The sequence below is a fragment of the Hippoglossus hippoglossus genome, chromosome 8 (assembly GCF_009819705.1).
Source record: "Hippoglossus hippoglossus isolate fHipHip1 chromosome 8, fHipHip1.pri, whole genome shotgun sequence".
In the NCBI taxonomy this organism is placed as follows: Eukaryota; Metazoa; Chordata; class Actinopteri; order Pleuronectiformes; family Pleuronectidae; genus Hippoglossus; species Hippoglossus hippoglossus.
The window spans coordinates 18,615,908-18,636,284 of NC_047158.1; the positions used below are offsets into that span (position 1 = coordinate 18,615,908).

Genomic DNA, 20,377 nt, shown 5'->3' on the forward strand with positions numbered 1-20,377 from the left:
AAGCAAAGTGGTGACTAACGGTGGGATTCAGGGAAGTTGTGTTTCTAAAAAAAAACTCTCAACGAGAACCCGGTTTACAAGAACCCGTGTCTGGTCAAAGGAAAAGCTTCTCCAGGAAAAAACCCAACCAACTAGTTCTTCTGCCGGCTGATAATCTGTTGAACCTAATATCTGCCACCACAGAAGTAGTGTCATGTGTAATTTGACATTTAGTCAACACATCATTTAGTCCTGAGACCTTTTGTGTGTTTCCCTGTTGGTGTCACTTACCTTTTAATTTGATTGTTTTCCACAGAAGTGTGTTTAAATATCAGAAAACTCCCGGTGGCGGATTCCAGAAAAATCAGCTGCCTACCAAAACACCTCACTTCACTTTTCACTTCTCAAAAAGGTCAGGAATGTCCTCAAAACTGAGAAGCTGTGAATGAAACTGTTACGTTGTTCAGTCCCCAGCTTCCTCCAGCTACACAGAACACAGATGTGCCGAAAGCTCAGAGTGATTTCTAGGTAAAGCTTAAAATACAATGAGGATTGATCTCAGAAAAGCTAAGATCTTGCAATCATGTCGATATCAATGACTCATCTTCCACTGTGTGTGTGTGTGTGTGTGTGTGTGTGTGTGTGTGTGTGTGTGTGTGTGTGTGTGTGCGTGTGCATGCATGTAGTGGTATAATTAGGCCATAAAGAGAAAAGTCCCCGAATAGATGACGAACCTTTTGGTAGGGTTTGGTTTGAGTGTTGGCGTTCTGGTTAGGCCGGCTGAGAGGAAACTGCTGGAGGCTTGTTCATTGTTCAGGTTACAACCTCAGATGATAAATGTATGTAAACTGTACTTGTATACGAGAGAGTTAGTTGGAGCCACAGCTCTTGCCCCCCCCCCCCTCCCACACTCTACTACTACTACTACTACGGTAAAATGTGGTAGCCTCCGTAGAGAGGACCCGCTCTGATGTAAATATAAAGTATTTAAATATAAAGGCCCATTCTAGGGTATAGAAAACGACAATTTTTACAATTTAGATGAAACACACAAGTATTTTGTTTATACATTATTTCCAATATATTCCCCTTTTCACCTAAATCACACTCACTGGATCAGAGTGAAAGCTAAAGTGTAAATAAGCAGCGTTTGCTTTTTCCACATTTTTCGCCCAGAATAATCTCAAGTTGTCGGGAAAAGAAACCAGGAAGTCTCATCGTGGTCGTTTACTTACCAGTCTGGTAATGCTTCTCAACTCTCATGATGCTTTCCCAAGCTGGAGGCTCCTGGTGTTCCACAGGCTTCACTCAGCCATCACTGCGACGCATAGTCACGATGGAGGATTTCTTCTTCGACATTTTACCAGCTTGAATGTATACGATGGCTGAGAGTAAGGATATGTAAAAGCTGTGCGCTGAAAATAAGACTAGTATAGTTTTTATATTTTTATTTTATTGTTTTTAATGTTCGTCTTTTACCTGTTTTAGTTTTATCACATTGCTGATCTGGCTTGTCTATGATTTGCTCTCTGTCAAATACCTTGTGATTTATTATTATTAATGTGCTTCTTGAAATCTGTGCGTGCGTGTGTGTGTTTCTCAGAATAGACTCCATTGTGTGTACAGTGTGTTTTAAAACACACACATCTGGTTCCTTGTTCCTGTTAGTGAGTAATTTCATATTTCAGTCAGTGTACACTCCACGCTGGCTGTCCAGATATTTAATATCTTATTTAGAGCTTTTCAATGAGTTATTACTTTTATTTGTTTCATGTGCTGCCTACATGAGGTTTTATTATTTATAACTCTACAGTAAAATGTGATCTGTGACTCGAACCCTGACTTTCATCGAAAAACCACCAACCCCCTGAAAAATTCCCACTTCCTCTTCAGGAAATTTTTATGTGTGCTGGGTCCTCATTAAGAATGCTACACACAATCACACAATCACACACACACACACGCGCACACACACGCACACACACACACAATCGCACGCTTCATTATGCGTCACCTCTGCCCCTGTTTCTGGTAAGTGTGTGTGTTTCTCAGCGTAACACTTCATTTACAACCAAAGTAGCCACACCCCCCTGTCACTTTACCTACAGAGATGAATCACTGTGGTGACGATACTGTACTCAACCCCCTGATGCTTCCTGACTGTCTGCCTGTCTGTCTGTCCCTCCCTCTCTCGCCACTCCTCCACATGACATGATGTGGAAGCAGAAACATTTACAAAGTGACCGAAAAACAAAAGTCAGGTTTAAAGTCAGTCATTTTATTTTTAAATATGTTAAATGAAAAAATATATATCAATGTAAAACTCTAGGATGAACAATAGATATATATACGACTCTGTAAAGACTTGTGTTTATCTGCTCGGCAGAGAGGATTGAACAGGAGGTGAGACGCCTCCACATACAGTACAACTTGACACCAGACCTCAGGGCTGGCAAACATTCATGTGCGATGTAAACGTTCAATAACATTAGAGTGCTTGAATCTGCTACAAGAATAAATCCTATCACCGCCGTGACAGTTTCAATCGTACCCTCAAATATGACAAAGCATTTCTACAAGTCCACGTTGTCGATGCTCTTAATGTCGTCACGCCATCCACTTGGGGATCGGGAACTTTTGGTGGCCACCAACGTGCAACAGCAGACGTTACACTGTCCAGTAGGAGAGTCACAGTTGAGCCCAGCAGTTCTTTCATCTCCGTAACGACTCTATTTCGTCCGATGGTTTCCCTTAATGCAGTTTTTTCCAACTTTCCATGTGTCCTCAAGTCCAGAAGTTGCTCTGTCCATGTGCAAGTTGATTCTCCACAGGTAACGTATGTTGAAATGTCATGCATGGGCCCTGTCCAGCTGGAGGCCGCCTCCCCTGGCCTGTGGTGACGTCTCTTAGAAGACATTTTGCAGGTTTTCAGCTCAGAACAGGGAGATGATTTCATGTGTAGCCATGGAAATGCAGTTCTACCCGTCAACACACCATGGACAGGCTCTTCCATCACCTCCAGTTTACTGGTGCTTGGTAAGAGCATCCGTTTTGAGATTAAAAACAGTACAGTGACAATGTTACACGACAAGCTGCTCATAGTTTGAAAGGGAACTCCAACAGGAAGTCTTGGACCACATGTGTGACTGGCAGCTCTGGCACCAGACTTCCCCCATCGCACAGCTCCATGATGCGCTTCCTGCACAGTTCCTGCAAAGTTGGCTCCCATTTCCTGTACGGGACGCTCAGGCTCTTTTTGGGGGAGTTGATGTAATGCTCCAACAGGGCGAAGAGCGTCGGGAACGAGCGCTCGTTGCCTGCCAATGAGAACTTTTTCTGCTTGTAGGAGATGCGCACGCTGACCGGCCCGCTCTTGGCGTGGTAGGACAGAGTGAAGAAGATGTCTTTCTGCCGACTGTCGCGGATGAGGAAGCTGCCCAGCGGCGCGTCCCGCAGCATGCGGTGGGCGTCCTCCACTCCCAGGGGGCCCCAGTAGAAGCCGCTGCGCTCGAGCTTGGCTGCGGTCTCTGTGATGATCTTGCAGTCCTCCTTGCAGGAGAAAGTACGGAAGTGGGTCAGATACACGGAGGGGACGGACACTGGTTTCGGGATTGGCTCTGGAGCGGCCTGATGCTGAAGATGCTCTGTGCGAAGTGATGATGACGAAGACAAGGAGGACGATGAGGAAAAGGATGATGACGAAGATGAGGAGGAGGAGGAGGACGACGACGACGACGCCGACGATGAGCTTGACGAATGAGTCTTGTCGTGGCCTTCCACTGTGCTGTCGGCTACCATCCTACAGGGGAGAGAGGCCCCAGACCCTCTCCCATCTCTACCCACCCCACTGTCATCCTGAGAGAGACACAGAAGAGGAGACAAAAGTTAGTATCTTCAATCCAACCATCATCAAACTACGGGCTTTACTTTCACAGCAGCTTGAGCAGAGTCAAAGTCAGTGAAGAGTCATTATGTCTTGACTAATGAAGATTCAAGTTAACACACAAGTTTAAAGCCAAGTGTCAGAAAAGGACCCTGTTAGGTCACGTGGCTCAAGAAGAAGAACGATTTCCTGATTGATCAGTCGTGGCAGGAGTCATAAAGTCTTTTATATAGATTAATGTGTGTCTGAGTGTGCGTATGTGTGTGCGTGTGCGCATGCATAATTCAGTGAATGTCTGAGTGTAGATTAGAAATTCATTCTGGTTTCCACTGAGCGGAACTTTGGCTATGACTGGAATCTGTGGTTTGTCTAAGAATAAAGCACTGATGTCAGCCACAGTCAATTTACTGTATACACACACACACACACACACACACACACACACACACACACAAAAGACTGCCTCCTACCACAGTGACTGATAAATCAGGTTTTAATCAAATGTTTACGCTCCTATTTTGACAAATACAATAATTATTCATATAGAATTATATAATAATAATATAGTAATGAATGACTTTCTCCTGTGCAGTTGAATGTGAACAACCAATCACTGCGAGTTGTTTTAAGTTCAAGGAAAAGTTCAAGTGATTCCCCAAAATCAGGTAATGATTAACAGATGATTTCCTGTGGGGCCAGTGATCCCAGTCACGGAGATGGATGCATTATATTCACGATGAATAAAGTATAAAGAGATCAATTTCAAGTGTGTATCATTTCTATGTTGAATTTTTGATTCTTTAATGCATTTTTGCAGAAACAGACTCCCTGCACTGTGGACTGATCACTGAGGTTTGCATCGTTGCACAAGGCCCATGTTTTTTTTTTTACCTGCAACACAAACCCCCCCCCGTGCATTACGAAATAGATCAACTCACCGTTGTGTTGCAACATCAGCTGCGTTTTAAAGACGCCTTTACGTGTCCCCAGTAAATCCCGTGAAAGCTGCGTGAAGGCTGCGTTGAAAAATCCCGCAAGGGCAATCCGTGACGCAGCGCGGACCGCACACGGGCACTTTTCTTTGTGACAGCTCGGAGGAGGTACAACTGACCGAGCAGCTGGTTGTCGGTTCTCAGTCTGCTCCGTGTGCGTGTGCGTGTGTCTGTGTCAGGGAAGGTAAACATCTCACGAGGTTTTATACTGTCTAAGCTCCACCCCCCACCCACACCCCCACCCCCGTCGGTTCCTCGAACAGCCACTTCAGCTGCTGATTTACTCTAAATAGAAAGTGAAACCAAACTGAGAGCACACTCCCGCGTCTCTTTCATTTCGTTTTGCGCTGTTGTTATTATAAGAACTCGAGAAAACCATAGAAAACGCCACGTGACGGCGAGACGAGTGACAGGTTTGGGATTCATTTATTTAAACGTGAGTCCGAAGTCGGGGGATCTATTTTTACCCGTTCGTCCCAGAGAGGTGGGGGGGGGGTCCCGTGCGAGCAGCGACAGAAAAGATCCTTGAATTGATAAATAAGTGGTTAAACACGTCAGTCGGTGGTGTAGACAGAAGCACAGGTTGTGCTCGGGGTGGGTGTTGATATCAGGTGACAGATCAAGTTAAAGGTCTCACATGTCAGCCCTTGGCGTCAGTCTGTTGCAGATTTGCAGTTCAGATGAAGGATCTGCAAAAACAATTTCACCTTTGCTCAACCACCATGTTTAAGCCTCCATAGACAATGTGTTTGAGTTCCTGCACCCTCCTGCTTTCGCCTCTCGTCTTTGTCCTGCTGTACTCCTCAGGTTACGTGACATTCTGGTTGCACGGTTTTCCATATTTTCGTCCCCCATGTTCTCACGTTTCTACTTGTACTCGTTGGCGTAAAGTCAGTGTGTCGTATGCTAACATGTTCCTGTTAGAGGCTCCACTTTTTGCACCATTATCTTGTACAAATAATATAAAAACACGAAGAGAAGTACAAGACTAAAGGGAAGTGAGTTACAAAAGGCTAAAATGTGATTAATAAAGCACGAGGACACGTGGTTCTTCAGTTGACCCTTATCTACAAGCGGGAACAACTCAATTATTATAAATGATTAACTCTCACTGTTGCGTCATCCCATCAGATCATTTCACTATTTTGGATTTTACCACTTGGACCCATTTCCCACTGTGAATCCCATTTTGAGGATATATTTTCAAGAATTGATGAAGTTTCCTCAGATGACACATCATAGTGTTTTTCTTATTCCTCTTTACGTGGACGGTGGTTACTCTCGTCTGCTCTGCTCTGACACTGTTTCACGTAAAGCTGAACCGCTCTGCTGTCATACGACTATTTTAGGTGATTTCTAATTATGTCACGTAAAAAAAAAAAAAAAAGAAAACAGTCATGATGGAAATGTTTCAAATCTCACTTCAGCTTCTTTCTTTTTTTAAAAACTACATCTGTCTGACAGAGTCGGCATGTGATGCAAAGGGAAACTGACAAAGCATCTGATTTCATTTAGGCTCATCTTTCCAGACCTTCTCCAGTGTTTGAATACTGCATGTGTGCATAATCCATAAAGTACATCTGCTTGCAGTGTGGCCAGCAAACCAGTGTAAATGACTTCATCGGTGTCTCCTGCCAAACGTTTCATGGGTTTGGTAAATAGCAGTAAACTAGTTAACAATAAGGCTCTTTTGTTCTCCAGCAGCATCTTGGTTGCATTACACTCTCGTCACGTGCAGCTTTCTTACAAGAAAAAAGGAGAAATGAAAATGACGAACAGTGTCAACAGCATCCCAGTTTGAGTAAATCGAGAGAGGGATGAATAGAAAGTTAAAGCCCCGTGGTCAGCTGGCTGGGCTAAAAGAGGAACAGTCAGACAGACAGGTGAGACGAGTGGGACGTTAGTTTCATTTCTTCAGGCCTGACTCAACTAGTTCCACTCTGTGTATCTGATGGTGCCACTTATGTGCACCTGGACTCCCTCATGGAGCCTCTGCAGACACTTACAACCCCTGCTGTGTCCCCTGCACTGGTGTGGGTCTGTTATTGTTGTGTGCACGTGAATCCTAACTTGGAAGTGTGTCCTTAAGTAATAACATAAAAACATGCAGGGATTCACAGAGGTGAACGTGTCTACTTACTTTCAGGCGCTGATCTCACATCTCTCTGTGAAACAACTTTTCATTTTTATAGCTTTACTAAATCACTTTTTACTTTCGAGGATATCCTTATAAAGACCTAACTTCACTTTATAAATAAACGCTGGTTTATAGCTTGTATCAGAAAGTACTCTTCCGGTCGGCAGCTTTGAGAATAATCCCAGAGGGCTGAAATGTAATCGTATCTATTTTAAAAGTCACTGGAATGTGAAAAGCTATGTTTAAAATGCATAGTTGGACCACACTGCAGTCAGATCAGTGTTGCCAGATGAAAGTGAGGCGATGGAGGGAGGGGGGGGGGGCTGTGCTGCTGTAGAAGTCTCTGTTTTCATGGTAGTGAGGCGATTGAGCTTGATCAGAAATGCACACTAATACTGCCACTGGTCCTCCTCTGTCTGGTACTTCTTGCATGCATTGCAAATATACGATATATGTTAACATTGCTTTTGCGTGCATGTTGTTATGCACTCAGCTCACGTGTGCACATATCCCATAAGTTTCATTTCTGTGAAACAGGGAGAGAGACAAGAAAACTGAAACATAGCCAGCTCCACACAATGGAGTGCATGTGTCCGATTGCAGATCCTGAGAATATGTGTGGATGCAGCGGTTCATGCGTGAATCGGGACAGAAGATATGTTGAATGCATGCATGAGCAGTAAAAAAGTAGACATGCACAAAGCTGCAGGATCAGTTTTATTCATGAAACGTTACTTGTTCTTGCAGTGGCCGCACAGAACTGTTGTTTACTGTTGTGTGGCAGGGTTCATCAATGGATTACAGATGTAGGGAAGAGGCAGAGCAGGGGAAATCCATGTCTGCTCCTTGTTGTCCTGCAGGAACATTTGTTGTAAACCATACGAGCTTAGCTGGACTCTTTTTTTTTTTTACTATTGCAGATATGAGACAAGACTACTCATTATAATCTGAACTATAAACAGATTAAATCTCCTGAACATGTCGTGGCACATGCACTCTTTCTCAGGAGGTTCCTGCAGGAGTGAGCTAAGGCTGCGATGCTGTGGTTTTCTTGACAAATGTAACTTCTGGAAGTTGTACTGAAGACCTGCAATTTTCAGCTGTCAAAATATCAGATGGTGTTTCACTTAGTTTCTTCCTGTCGCAGCTTGAAACTGCATCGACAGACAGATGCCATGATGATGATGATGATGGATGGGGCCTGTGTGTCTGTGGGTGTGTCATCATGTGTGGTTCTGTGTCAGGTACATTGAAACTTTTTTCCGTCTCTGAGGCGTTTGGTTATTTCTGGCGCCCTGTGTCGTTCCAGCAAAGAATTCCCTGCACCTCCCAGTCTGAAAAATAGAAACTCAAACTCTAGAATCCATTTCTTACCTCTGCTGTTATCCTCCTCCTAGTAACTGCATTTGAATCTGAATTTGAATGTCGAGGCTCACAGTCACTTTGAATGACACCACAGCAGCAACATGGAGGCATTTTATGTTCTTTTTTTAGTACGTTTGAAGGAGTGGTCACTATTTACTTCAATTGCATTTGATTTGGCTGCAACACTGTTTGCTCCTGAAACTCCAAAAAGTGTTTTGTGGACTCAAACACTTCTCCATCGGCACAGTGGTGAGTAGATAACGAGTGAATTTTCATTTTTGGGTGAACCATCCCTTTAAAGTTAGGGTTGGGCAAGTTGTTATTGCAACGGTTAGAGTAAGTGTCTAGGCAGTGTCTAGCTTCCTATTGTCATTCCTTAGCTTCTTGCAAACGCTGGTGTTACAGTAAGAGCCAGATCTGTTGCTCCATAACAGAATTTACTTTCAATATGATGTCCTTCTGAAAACAATGATAGATGGAAGTAAAAATTATTTTATTATACACCCGCGTGTGTCTTCACTTTCAGTTTGTGGCGTGATTTATTGTAGACTGCTGTGTACTCGGTGATATGGTTGTGGACTCTGCTGCTGAATATGGCAGGGATGAGGCCTGGATGGCAGCAACATGCCAAAGTGCGAATCCTGTATCGGCAATAAATAATTCATTCGCCCATTGAAAAGATTCTTAAGAAACAAGACCGGACCAGGCAGTTTGGTAGAGAGGTTATGATGTGTACCTTTTTATTTCTGTTGAAAATTACAGGGGGAAGCGTCACTGCTTTTGTTGCTGTTTCCCGTAAGTCAATCTAACTCCATATCCGGCTTCTGTTTGCACCAATTAACCACAGTGGAGGCCTGAGAAGTTAATAATTTTTCATTTTGGCATTTTATCTCACCCTCCTTATCAAGGAGGGTGAGATAATTCACCATGAAAGCTTTCCTGACGTGAAGCCGAAACACCTCTATAATAACCTCAGCCAGGGGGTCTCTTTCTTTTGTCTCCTTTTCTGAATGTAAGACATGATCAGAGGAGTTGTCTGTCTGAGGTTTAATCCAGGTTCAGTGGATCCTGACTTTACTGTAATCCACTGTCAGGTCATAATTCTGCTGCAGTGAAAGTGAAAGTGCGGTGAAATGAGAAGCTGTGTTTCAGGGAATCTTTATCACTTATTATAAGGAAGATCTAGAAATTCGTAGGGATGTTTAATTACTTCCCGTGTTAGTAGATGGAATACACAATCAAATAAACATCTCTTGCACAAACCAGATTGAGGCTTTTAAAGGAGCTCTGCATGAGAGGCAGTTTGGCCAAATGTGAAAGTACAAGTGTCTTCCATGAACTCCTGATGTTTATGGGAAGAACTTGTAAACGTGAGGAGGTTCAGAATATCTCTCCGAGGTCTGTGTGAAACCAGATGGCTCCAGTCGGGGATCAAGCTTTGCCCGTTCTACACTTTGCTTGTCCTGTGTTGATGCTCTGGAGCTACTTCAGATTTATTCCTTGTCATTAGTGAGTCCTCCTGTAAAACAGTTTTACAGTATAAAGTCACTTTTTTTTATTGTGTGCAGGGCTTTTTAAAAACGTTCTATGGAGCAGAGGGAAGTTATCAAACCATGTGTTCATCCGACCTGGTTTATCTGCAGTGAAGATTTTATAGTCAGTGTTTCTCATAAAATGAAACAGAATTAGCTTTCATTACTGTTCACGTGTGTGGCTATTATATAAGTTTAAATGTTTTACAGAACTGCTGTTATTTTTTTCAAACATTACATTTCAGCTATTTCAGAGGAGAAACATCGACACAATCTTTACACCCTTGAAGAGTTCACAACTTTTCAAAATAAAAGCTTAATTATTGGTTTAACCCAGTTGCTGATAACTGCTGTAGTTTACCCCAAGTCGTAAATCCACAGATTAAAGACACAATGACAAATTTGATCAGTCTGAACATATCGAGAGTACAAACTCAGAAACTGCTCTTCCTGGGGCAAATTAAAATACACCTGCCAAGTGAGAAGCCGATGAAATGAGTGGTTTGGGAGATACCACTGGCACATGCAGACAGAAAGACGTTTGTGGAATTAGTAGGTAGATGTAGAAGAGGCGTATTCACTTTGCTTTGTAACTTATTTTCTACCAATTTTTGTGATTTCTTCTTATTTTTGAGAAATTAACTAAGAAATACTTATATATAGAATTCATCACAGGCCTCTGACTTGTTCATCCTACTGTTTGTCCCTCACTCCAGGCACTGAATGGTCCTTTGTGCTCAGAAAACTGTTTTATTGTTCTACGCTCATGTCAGAATTTCTTTGTCCTTCCCGAGGCTCGTCCGTACGCCTGCTGCTCAGTCATAAAACCACAATTTCTCCCTAACGATCAATTCACTCCTGCATTTTTAACACAGTAAAATCAGAGTTGCTGGGGATGGCTCTTCTGTTGGGACACAAAGGTCATTCAACAGGCGAATAAGAGTAAAAGCGCAAGTGAAACAATAGGTTTACTCAAAAAAAAAACCCAGAGTGGACGTGTGAAACCAGTCGGACAGCAGTAATAAAACCAACGCTTTCTCTTCACGATATGAAGCTTCTGAATCAACAGCTTTTGCGGAACCAGTCAGTCACTGTTTGACGTTCATTTCTCATTAACATGCTGAACATACCGTGCTGGTTAAAGGTTTGGTTAGTTGGTTAATATAGGAAATTCATTGTTGTGGCTGTGTTTGCTGACCAAAGCCAAGTGAACTTCCCTGGGTTTGTTCTGGAGAATTATTGAGCGTAGTCATCATTCACGAGAAATCCCACAGAAAACCTCTGAACGTATTTGGCATTAAATGTCTTTAACAAAAAGCTCGTCATATATTCCTCAGAAAAGAATATCAACTATAGTTTATACAATGTAGTCGAGTAAAAGTTCAATATGTACCTCTGAAATGTAATAGAGTACAAGTAAAGTAATATAAAGTAGAAACCCTCAGATAAACTACCAGAAAATGGTACATGAGTCTTAATGTTAAGTACCAAGAAATGATCTGAGGTGACACACATTCTCAGGGATGACTGATATGTACTCTGTGTGTGTGTGTGTGTGTGTGTGTGAGATATCCTGATGTGATCATAAAATACACCTCAGAATCATGATGACTCATCACATTTTTTTATATTGCGTCATGCTACTACTAAAGATATGATATCTGCTCTGACCTTTGACTCACTTGTGAGTGTATATGTATAAAATGTATATCTTCATGTGTAAAACCATGATGAATCTTGAAGGAAGTGAAAACCGCACCCACGGATTATCTCCACAATTCGATGAACGTTTTCTCTTCACTCTGATCTGCCTTCGTGCTTTTGCAGTAAAGATATAATTGGATTGGTGTGTGGTTGAGTCGCGGCTTCAGTGATTTCCCGTCATGATTACCAGTCATTAAACCCCCAAAACTGTGTTTTATTAAAGAAAAAGGGACAGGCTCCGGGCCTGTTGCTTCAGGTTGGGTCACAAATCCGTTAATTTGAAGGTTTATCAGATGACAAAACATCTTAAAGTATCTTATAATGCTCGGGTACAGTTTACCGCTCCGGGAAGTTTCCTGCAGATTCAGTTTATCCGCTTAATCCTCGTCTGAAGAACAAGGAGGTTTACGTTTCTTTGTCTGTAGGTTAGTTAGCAGAATTACGCAAAACCTACCTGATGGATTATCTCACAATGTAATTCATCTTGATGAAATAGTCACCCATGTTTAGGGGACTGATATTTATGAGTGTGTGCAGTTTGGTTCAGGAGGGTTGGGCCTCAAGCCCGTTTACCATTAGATGAAAATGTACAGCGCTAGATTCTTATTTGGCAGCTACAAATCTGTCAGGCAGACATTCCACGGGTTCAATGAGGATAAAGACATTAGAACATCAAGTACCCAGAATGCATTACTGGCTGCTCTACAAAAAAACACTATAATTTAGAAGAACAGGTTGCGTTGGGGAGGGTGCGTGACAGAGGACAATGTTGTCAGAATGAAACTGAAATATCCACCCGGCTAGTTCTTGGATGACGGTTCTTTATTCTGTGGATAAGGAATTGACTCGGAGTTCAGTTGTAGTTTCCTGTTCTCCCTCCACTGCCTGGGAAAACTAGTTTACGTAGTGAGAGACAGTGGTTGGGTCAGAGAAGAGCAGTGAACTATGACTATTAACAACATAAACATGTTTTAATTTGATAGCTGAAGGATAAATGTTTGTCCAAGTGACGTATAAAAGGCTGCAGCTCACTCTGGTACCGACAAATGATGCCCTGAGTCTGAGTTCTCTCTTTCTTGGAATACGAAAGTGAAAACTGCCATGGTGCTAGGAAACAGATGATGAAACCAGCTTCTTTCTGATTGGCTCCTTTTCTCCATGCAGCCTTCAACTGCTGCTGGGAAAAAATAAAGGAAAAGAAATAACCAATAAATACGAATGATAATCAAAAACGTTTTTCATTCTTTTCTTTTTTTTACATTTTATATCATGTATTTGTTGAATTTGTATGGGTTGTATATTACTTTTAAGAAGGTTTTTTTAATAATCTGCCTAATTACTATTATTATTATTATTATTATTACTATTATTAGTAGTAGTAGTAGTACTAGTTTTATCACTGCAGGCTGCCAATCAACATCTGGAAAAGGGAACTAACTCGGCTGGCTGCTTCTCTGTCCCGTTTCAGATAAAGAATAAAGTAAATGGTATCTGTACAGGGGGGATGAACATGTAGACCGAGACATGTTGCTGACGCAGCTGTGCAGTGTCTCAACATCCTCACACACATACAACAACGAACTGCTCTACTTCTAGTTCTATGAAGTAATGGGACCTCCTGGTATCTCATTTACCCAGTAACTCAGGAAAAGTGAAGTTAGCATTACGGTGATGGTCATTTAACCCCAAAAAAAAGGGAATGTGGAGTGTTTCAGTTACTAAAACAGAGACTCTTTGAGGTGTGAGGCTGGTTCGTACGTGTGTTTGAGCTTGTGTTGGTCGATGAAGCCACGAAAAGAAGGAAATGGGACTTCTCTATAACAATTAAGAATTTCAGAAGAAGAGGATCTATGTAAACAATTTACAGTAAGTACGACACAAACACACAAACACCAGGAACTTAGAGATAGTAATTCCTAAGAAGGCTTTTGTCCAGTTTTGCTTGTAGTTTTGGTTTTGAGTTGATAAAAAATTCCAGTTTGATAAAAGCAAAGACAGCGTGATGACAGAGAAGTTCATTAATCACTGGTGGCCTTTTTGCAAGAGATCGGAATCTGGATTGGTTTGATACAGAATAATGTAAAAAAGATTTTAAATTTTCCAAACCAAGTCACAAAGTGTTTCACATGAACCGTGAACCCCCCATCAACGGGCTGATAACTTAAATGGGTTTTACCATCAGTTGGATAGAACTACACCCATGACAGCCCTCACCCTCCATCTCGGACATCACACAACCAACTGCACCTCCTGCAATCATCACCCCTCCCCACAGACTTCCTATAAGCCAGAGCTGCAAAGTTAAATGTGCATCGGAAAATAAGGAAGACACCAGACCCGGATGGTGCGTCACCCTTCATGTGAATCCTCCTCTTGTTTTGAATGCTCCACAATCCATCCCAGTTCCAAGGAAACTCTCCATCACAGGACCTCAATTACTAGTAACCCTGATGCAGAGGGTGTTCTTCCTGTACTTTCTGCTTCTGGAGCCGCTGAGCCAGTTCTACACTGGAATTATCCATTCTGTTGTCAGGACCAGTGGCTCAGGTCCGAGTCCAGGACTTGAGTCCAGTACAAGACTGTCCTTACACACTGTGCTGCTGTGAACATGCTGGAAACCGGACTAAAAAGACTTTCATGTACAAATACACTCGACCAAATATGAAGCAGGATTTGCTTTAATATTGTTAAATGTCCTATAACATCATCAAGTAACACCAGGACAATAAATACAGTTGCTCCCTTGCAGTGAGTCACAGTGAGAAGCTCTGGTTGTTTGAAGGAAACCATATCCACCCAGTGACACCCATAATAAACAAAACATCTCTTCTTTGTGTAATCTGAACTCCTGAGAAATGCTGGACGTCCCAATTTTAAACAATAGGAAGAGACAAACATCGGCCTATTTCGACAGAATCAGATCTGGTTTAACAGTATTTATTTGGGTGTTTCAAAGTAACACGCAAGCCTGGAGGGAGTGTCGCCTGTTCCTATCAGTCACATCAGAGAACTCAGGGTTGAAAGATTGGAAATCATAACTCACGAACCAGAGCAGCTGTTTGGAAAGCATGTGGGTTTTTGCTGGTGTTGCAGATAAGATATGATTCTGGGTATAGAGAAGCAGGAAAAACCACTGACATTCAAACAAGATGTGTAGTTGTTTAAACTGGTAAACGTATGCTGACGTTGAATGATCTTATTTTGAAGTAGCAATTAATCACATAGACAACAACATAAAATCAGTCAATATTAAATTACTCATTTAAGATTTTATTATTTCGTGACCTCATGGTGATTTGTCTGGTACTCTTGCATTTATGGAGCTGTCATGCTGTCACGCACCAGATGGGAATGAAACAGTAAAAACATGTTATTAAAAAGATGTATATCTACATGCCAGTCTTTCACATCACCTCTAACCCAGTCTGCTTATTATGTATTACAGCTGTGACGCTCCAGATTCAAGGCTGAGAAAATTCAACTCAACAGATCGGCTACACAGACAGTGATCGTTCTCCGTCAAGGATAAAAACGTAGATCTGCCTCCCTCTAGTGGCTGAAAAGAATTTAGACACCTTTCAAATAATAAATCAAACCCAATATGATTTATTGTCCCCTTGGGCCGAAGTGCTGCAGCAGCAGCAGAACAGTACATTGTGCAACAAAACCACAAAACACAGTCCACAAGGACACATTGTGTAAGACCCAGAATAATAGTGCAGAATAAAAGTGAGTAGAATATTGCACCTGCCCCTAAAAACACTCAAAAAGATAAAACACTAAGATTTCCTTTACTGTCGTCGCACATTAATCTTGCACACACAATCGTGCTGCTTGCAATTTGGACATTCAACCAAACGGAGCAGTGGGCAGCTATATATTGGAAAAGCGCCCGGGGAGCAGATGTTAGAGGGGAGTAAGGTGCCTTGCTCAGGGGCACTTAGACAGTGGGATAGGGAGAAGAGTGTCCATCTGTCGGTTATAACGCATAAAAGATGAAAAACAAAAACTGGAAAATAAAATCGAAAAGCAAAAGTGTAAAAATGTGCCAGAGAAAGAGTTAAGGTTTTTGAGATACATGGTCGAATCCACAAAAGAACTACAACTGGCAGCCACTAGAGGGCGCCATCTTGTCACTTTGGTTCACTCCCAGTGCGCCTCACAGAGGTCACCATGAGGTGCTGGTGTGTGGGTGTGTTTTGCTCGATGGGAGATGGAGATCGCCACCAGGCTGGAGGTAGAAAGTCTATTTTCTCACTCTTTTCTCCCAGTGCTTCCCCCCCCCCCCTTCTCTCACTGTATCTCCCCCCCATACACTTCTCTCTCCCTCCCTTGTCTCCCATGAGATCCAGTCTCTCACATATAAATAGCACTGCTGTACGCCGTGTAATGAGTCTTTTTCTTTCCAGGTCTTTCATCGCCTGTTTGATGTGCAGGGATCAAGGATTTCTTCAGTGTAGCAATTATTGTTAGCGTGCACATGTATATTCTTGAGTGGGCAGAGCATGCAACGGAAGATCTTTTAGCTTTCTGCTCCTGCACACGAACCTCGTCCTATACGAGCTGCAAAATGAGCAGCTCGTGTTTAACTAACCTCTGCAGAGAAGTCGCTTCGTATCGAGTTGATACTGTAAAAGCTTTGTTTGCAGATAACAAACATGAAAATCCAAACCAAGGTCCGAACCAGAGTTTGCTTCCTTGTTTTTCGTTGTTTACATTTGATCAGTTAGTGTTGGTTTCACGTTACAATTGAAGGAATGCACCAAAGAATGTCCTGTCATCACCCCTTTGTAGGTTGTGGCTAATTGCGTCATCAATTTGTTGGACAACTTTCGGTTTGAATGAAATGTGAATACACTGGTTCATTAAGTTGGCTGCCACTGTCAAATCAACCGCAGCACACATCATTTATTCAAATAAAGCAAATGAACATCCTCACTGCTCAATCTTTATATCCTCTGTGGTGAAGACTGTGAGCCACTTCTCCTTCTTTCTCCCCATCTACTGTTTAATCCTCCCTGCTATCGGTCAGAAAGTCTGAACGGTCCCAAAAAACGTTTTCATTGGGCAAAGGAACTGAACATAGACTAAATTTAAGTTATTTTGGACTGTGTCACCACCAAACGTCTATATCACTGGATCCAACTACAAGGAAAGGAACAGAAGTGCCATCTCGTCTTCCACAGGCTTTAGGTGGACTCTGCTGGATGTGTGGTGCACCACGTGATAGTATTTCAGATGAATGGTTCAGATCAGGGTCATCACAGACCCTGATAATCTACCTACTGGGAAAAGGTCAGTATCCCAACAAACACCACTTGAAGTGTTGGAGGTGGGAAGCTAGTGAGGGATCATGTTCTTGTCTTTGCACTCAGACCTCTTACAACTCCTACTCCGTGGTTGGAGAACCTGTGCTGTGAGGGGGTTCGTCTGAAACCATATGTGCAGGTAATTCTTCCTGCTGGTGAAGCTTCTCTCCGACAGGTGAAACAAAGCAGTTGGCTGAAGTCCACGTGCATCCGAGGAGGAACACTGTTTACACCCTCCGCGGGCCGACAGTGGGAGTGAGCAGGGGAACTGGCAGCTCCAGTGTGGGGGAGAAAAAAGGGAAAAAACATGCAGAAAAATACAATAATAAATGTGAGATATCCTCCAGCAAAACACAGTGTTGCGTGCTTCTAGCTTCACCAGGTGTGCGGATACATGAACCTCCACACATACACACGGATTGAATTATTGATGATTTTATTTGATTATGTTATTTTTCATGTATAGCTTGTAAAATCTCCATTGCCATCTTGTTCCAGACAGAAAATTTCAACTTTCTGAATTTGTGTATCTGTCTTGATGAATCAGATTTTTGTTGACTGATGGTATGTAACATATTATATACTTGGAAATGTACTTATTGTAATAAAAGTAAATTATAGTTAAAATAGATTTAATTAACAAAAAGTCCTTTTTGTGGACTTTAAAACACAAACTACCCTCCTGAGATTGATCCCTCAGTTCGGCTGAAAGCAGCCGATCTCACCCTCAGAAAAACAACTGTTGTATAAGCAGAGTTCTTATGATGACTCATGACTTCAACAAGCCAAACCTGCTCACTTTAATTGATAACAGTCACTTTCATTCAGTTTGCATGTTTCAGTGGCTAAAACACAAGATAAGTGAAAAATATATACCTTGTCCTTCAGGTTTGAGCATTTCACTTTCACTTTCTGACAAACTGTTAGTACTTGGTTTTAGGTTCAAGATTAGAACTTGGTTAGCTTTCAGGGATTAGGCTTCTAGTTGTGGTTTAGAATAAGGGGCTGAAAGATGCTGCAAAGTCACATCCAGGAAAAAATCGGTTCCACTGCAGCCTTTTACATGATTACACAGACCACAACATATACAAACACACACACACACACACACACACACACACACACACACCACCACCACCCGTCCCTGGGCTTCTTTAGATGTCCAAAAACTTGCGGACATAGACAAAATCGCATAGCTAGAAACATGTGGACCGTCATGCAAAATAAAGACACTCACGCAACTGCACACGGATACACACTCGAGCACACAGCCAAAGAGGAGGACGAGAGAGTGTGTGTGTGTGTGTGTGTGTGTGTGTGTGTGTGTGTGTGTGTGTGTGTGTGTGTGTGTGTGTGTGTGTGTGTGTGTGTGTGTGTGTGTGTGTGTGTGTTTGTGTGAGTGTGTGTGAGAGAGAGGGGGTAAAGTGCAGTTATGCAAATGAGCTGTGAAAGCAGAAGAATGAGCTCTCTGTGGTTTCGGATCAATGATGCCTGAGCTGCATTTAACCACAGCTCGGTTGATAGTATTTTTACATACGGTGACAGAGATCAGCTTCATTCAGTGCATTTCACTGAGAAATGTATTAAATAAAACACTTTCTCTTTCCAATGGCAAGTTCATCCACAACATTGTGCTGTAAAACATAAACTAAGGTCGCGGATGCTGTGGTGACATATTAATAAAGCCTAGTATGTGGGAGAGAGTGAGATACTGTGTCCGTGGTGCGAGCATATGGCTATTTCCTGGAGGCAGTGGGCAGACCTGGTGTGAACACAACTTGAAAAAGTCTCTACACTTACAAATAGACCTTCATTTCACACCCAGCTCGAGTCACAGCTAATGAAAATGTACTTTACAAACAACAATGTCATGTGATAATATTCACAAGTGTTTTACCATCTCTTTTATTATTATTTTAGGATTGCTGTGAACTCAATAATGAGCCTAAAACAGTATGTTTAGCGTGTGAGGGTTCCTGCACTGTTCTGTGGTCAGTGAATGACAAAGAAAGCAACAGGTTTATGTAACAACTCCCTCCCCCTTTTTGAAAGAAAGGGTGAGAAGACGGGATCGTGGGATTGGACAGGAAGATCAGAAAATGAGCAGATGGAAAGAGGTGAAAGAGGGATGTTGATGAGAGAGGAGGAAGGAAGGATGCACATTCAATATTATATCAATATTATTACAGATCAAAATTTAGTTGAATAACAGAAAACCCCACCCTCGCTGTTAAACATCCTGCGCTACATTTCCCACATTGCTTTTCAGAAACCAGGCATGAAGTCAGATTGTTGTCATGACCCAAATTTGATTGATAGGTTTATGTAATAACTGAAAAGCATTGACACTTAGGTTTGCCAATTCCAGGTACCTGGAAGTGCACAGGCCTGTTTGTCTGCATTAGGTGATTAATTGTGAATTACTTGAGAATTTTCACGCTATACAAAACAAAGGTGCTTTTTCCTGGAACAGCATGTGGGCCCCACCTTTCATATATGTCTTCAGGCTAAATTGCATTGCGGTTCATTGAGGACAGCGGTAGAGTACAAATATTTCCCATGTAACTTTCTCCCAGCAGGGAAGGTAACAAATGAACTTAACAATGGCAGGCCATGTCAGTCTAATGAGCTCTACCTTCAGTAATATTGTCATGATTCTGTCCCTGTGTCTTACTTTTTAAGAAACTGATTTGTCTTCGACCTGCACCTCGAGTTCATCATCTCCTGTTTACCTTTCAGACTTCTTTCCTTGAGTGTCTCTCTAGACTTCCCTCTTTCCTTGATAACCTGACCTGTGCCAACTCGTTTCACCTCAGTTTGCCTCGTCAGGTTCTCTGTCAGAGTTCAAGCATTTTCCAAGTTTTCCCAGGTTTTGTTTTTCGACCTTGACTCTGTGTGACTCTGTGCACCACACCTGCAAGTCCAAATAACTTGACCTGAACTTTCCTCGTGTGGCATCTGTATTTGGATCCTCACCTGTTTCTAGAATTGACAAATATCGCAGTAAGTTAATGAAAAGTGGTGAATGTTGAAAGTTGCATAGTTATGTTCGACAACAAGATAGCTCCCCAAAAGTGAAGCCAGAGTGTCTTGATTGCCCCCTGGTGGCTGTCTGCAATAAACTCCCCCCTACTCTGTGTTCATCGGTGCGACAGTTACTGAAAAGATTTTAGTGATGCTAACGCTCTAATCCACATTTTATTGGACGTCCACATCGACTCTCAGATCCTGTGTATTGAGGAAAATGAAAGAGGTTTGTCTTCTTTACCAAGTGATGAGTCACTGTGTCACAGTCTATACATAAACACAGGCCCATTCAGGTACACACACAGGGTCTGCTTGCATCACTGCCACCGTCTCCTGATGTCTGCTACCGTCGCAAATTGTGTTCTTATGATTTTACAGTCTGCCAGATTATGTAGCGATGCAGGTATGAGAGCCCCTGCAGGTCAGGGGCAGGGTAATAGAGACGGATG

The 20,377-nt window shown here is 42.4% G+C and overlaps 1 protein-coding gene across 1 annotated transcript; it reads right to left on the minus strand.

Moving 5' to 3' along the window:
- Window positions 1-2,724: 2,724 nt before the first annotated feature.
- socs1a (suppressor of cytokine signaling 1a) lies at window positions 2,725-5,031 on the minus strand. The gene is made up of 2 exons (XM_034592488.1): window positions 4,801-5,031; window positions 2,725-3,834 (listed from the first exon to the last, which is right to left on the minus strand). The coding sequence occupies exon 2, from the start codon at window positions 3,775-3,777 to the stop codon at window positions 3,076-3,078; it is 702 nt and encodes a 233-aa protein (XP_034448379.1). The 5' UTR covers window positions 3,778-3,834; window positions 4,801-5,031; the 3' UTR covers window positions 2,725-3,075.
- Between the last annotated feature and the right edge of the window lie 15,346 nt (window positions 5,032-20,377).

What these genes read in the sequence shown, in the direction of transcription:
- socs1a (XM_034592488.1), bottom strand. Translation starts at nt 3,777, where the DNA reads ATGGTAGCCGACAGCACAGTGGAAGGCCACGACAAGACTCATTCGTCA.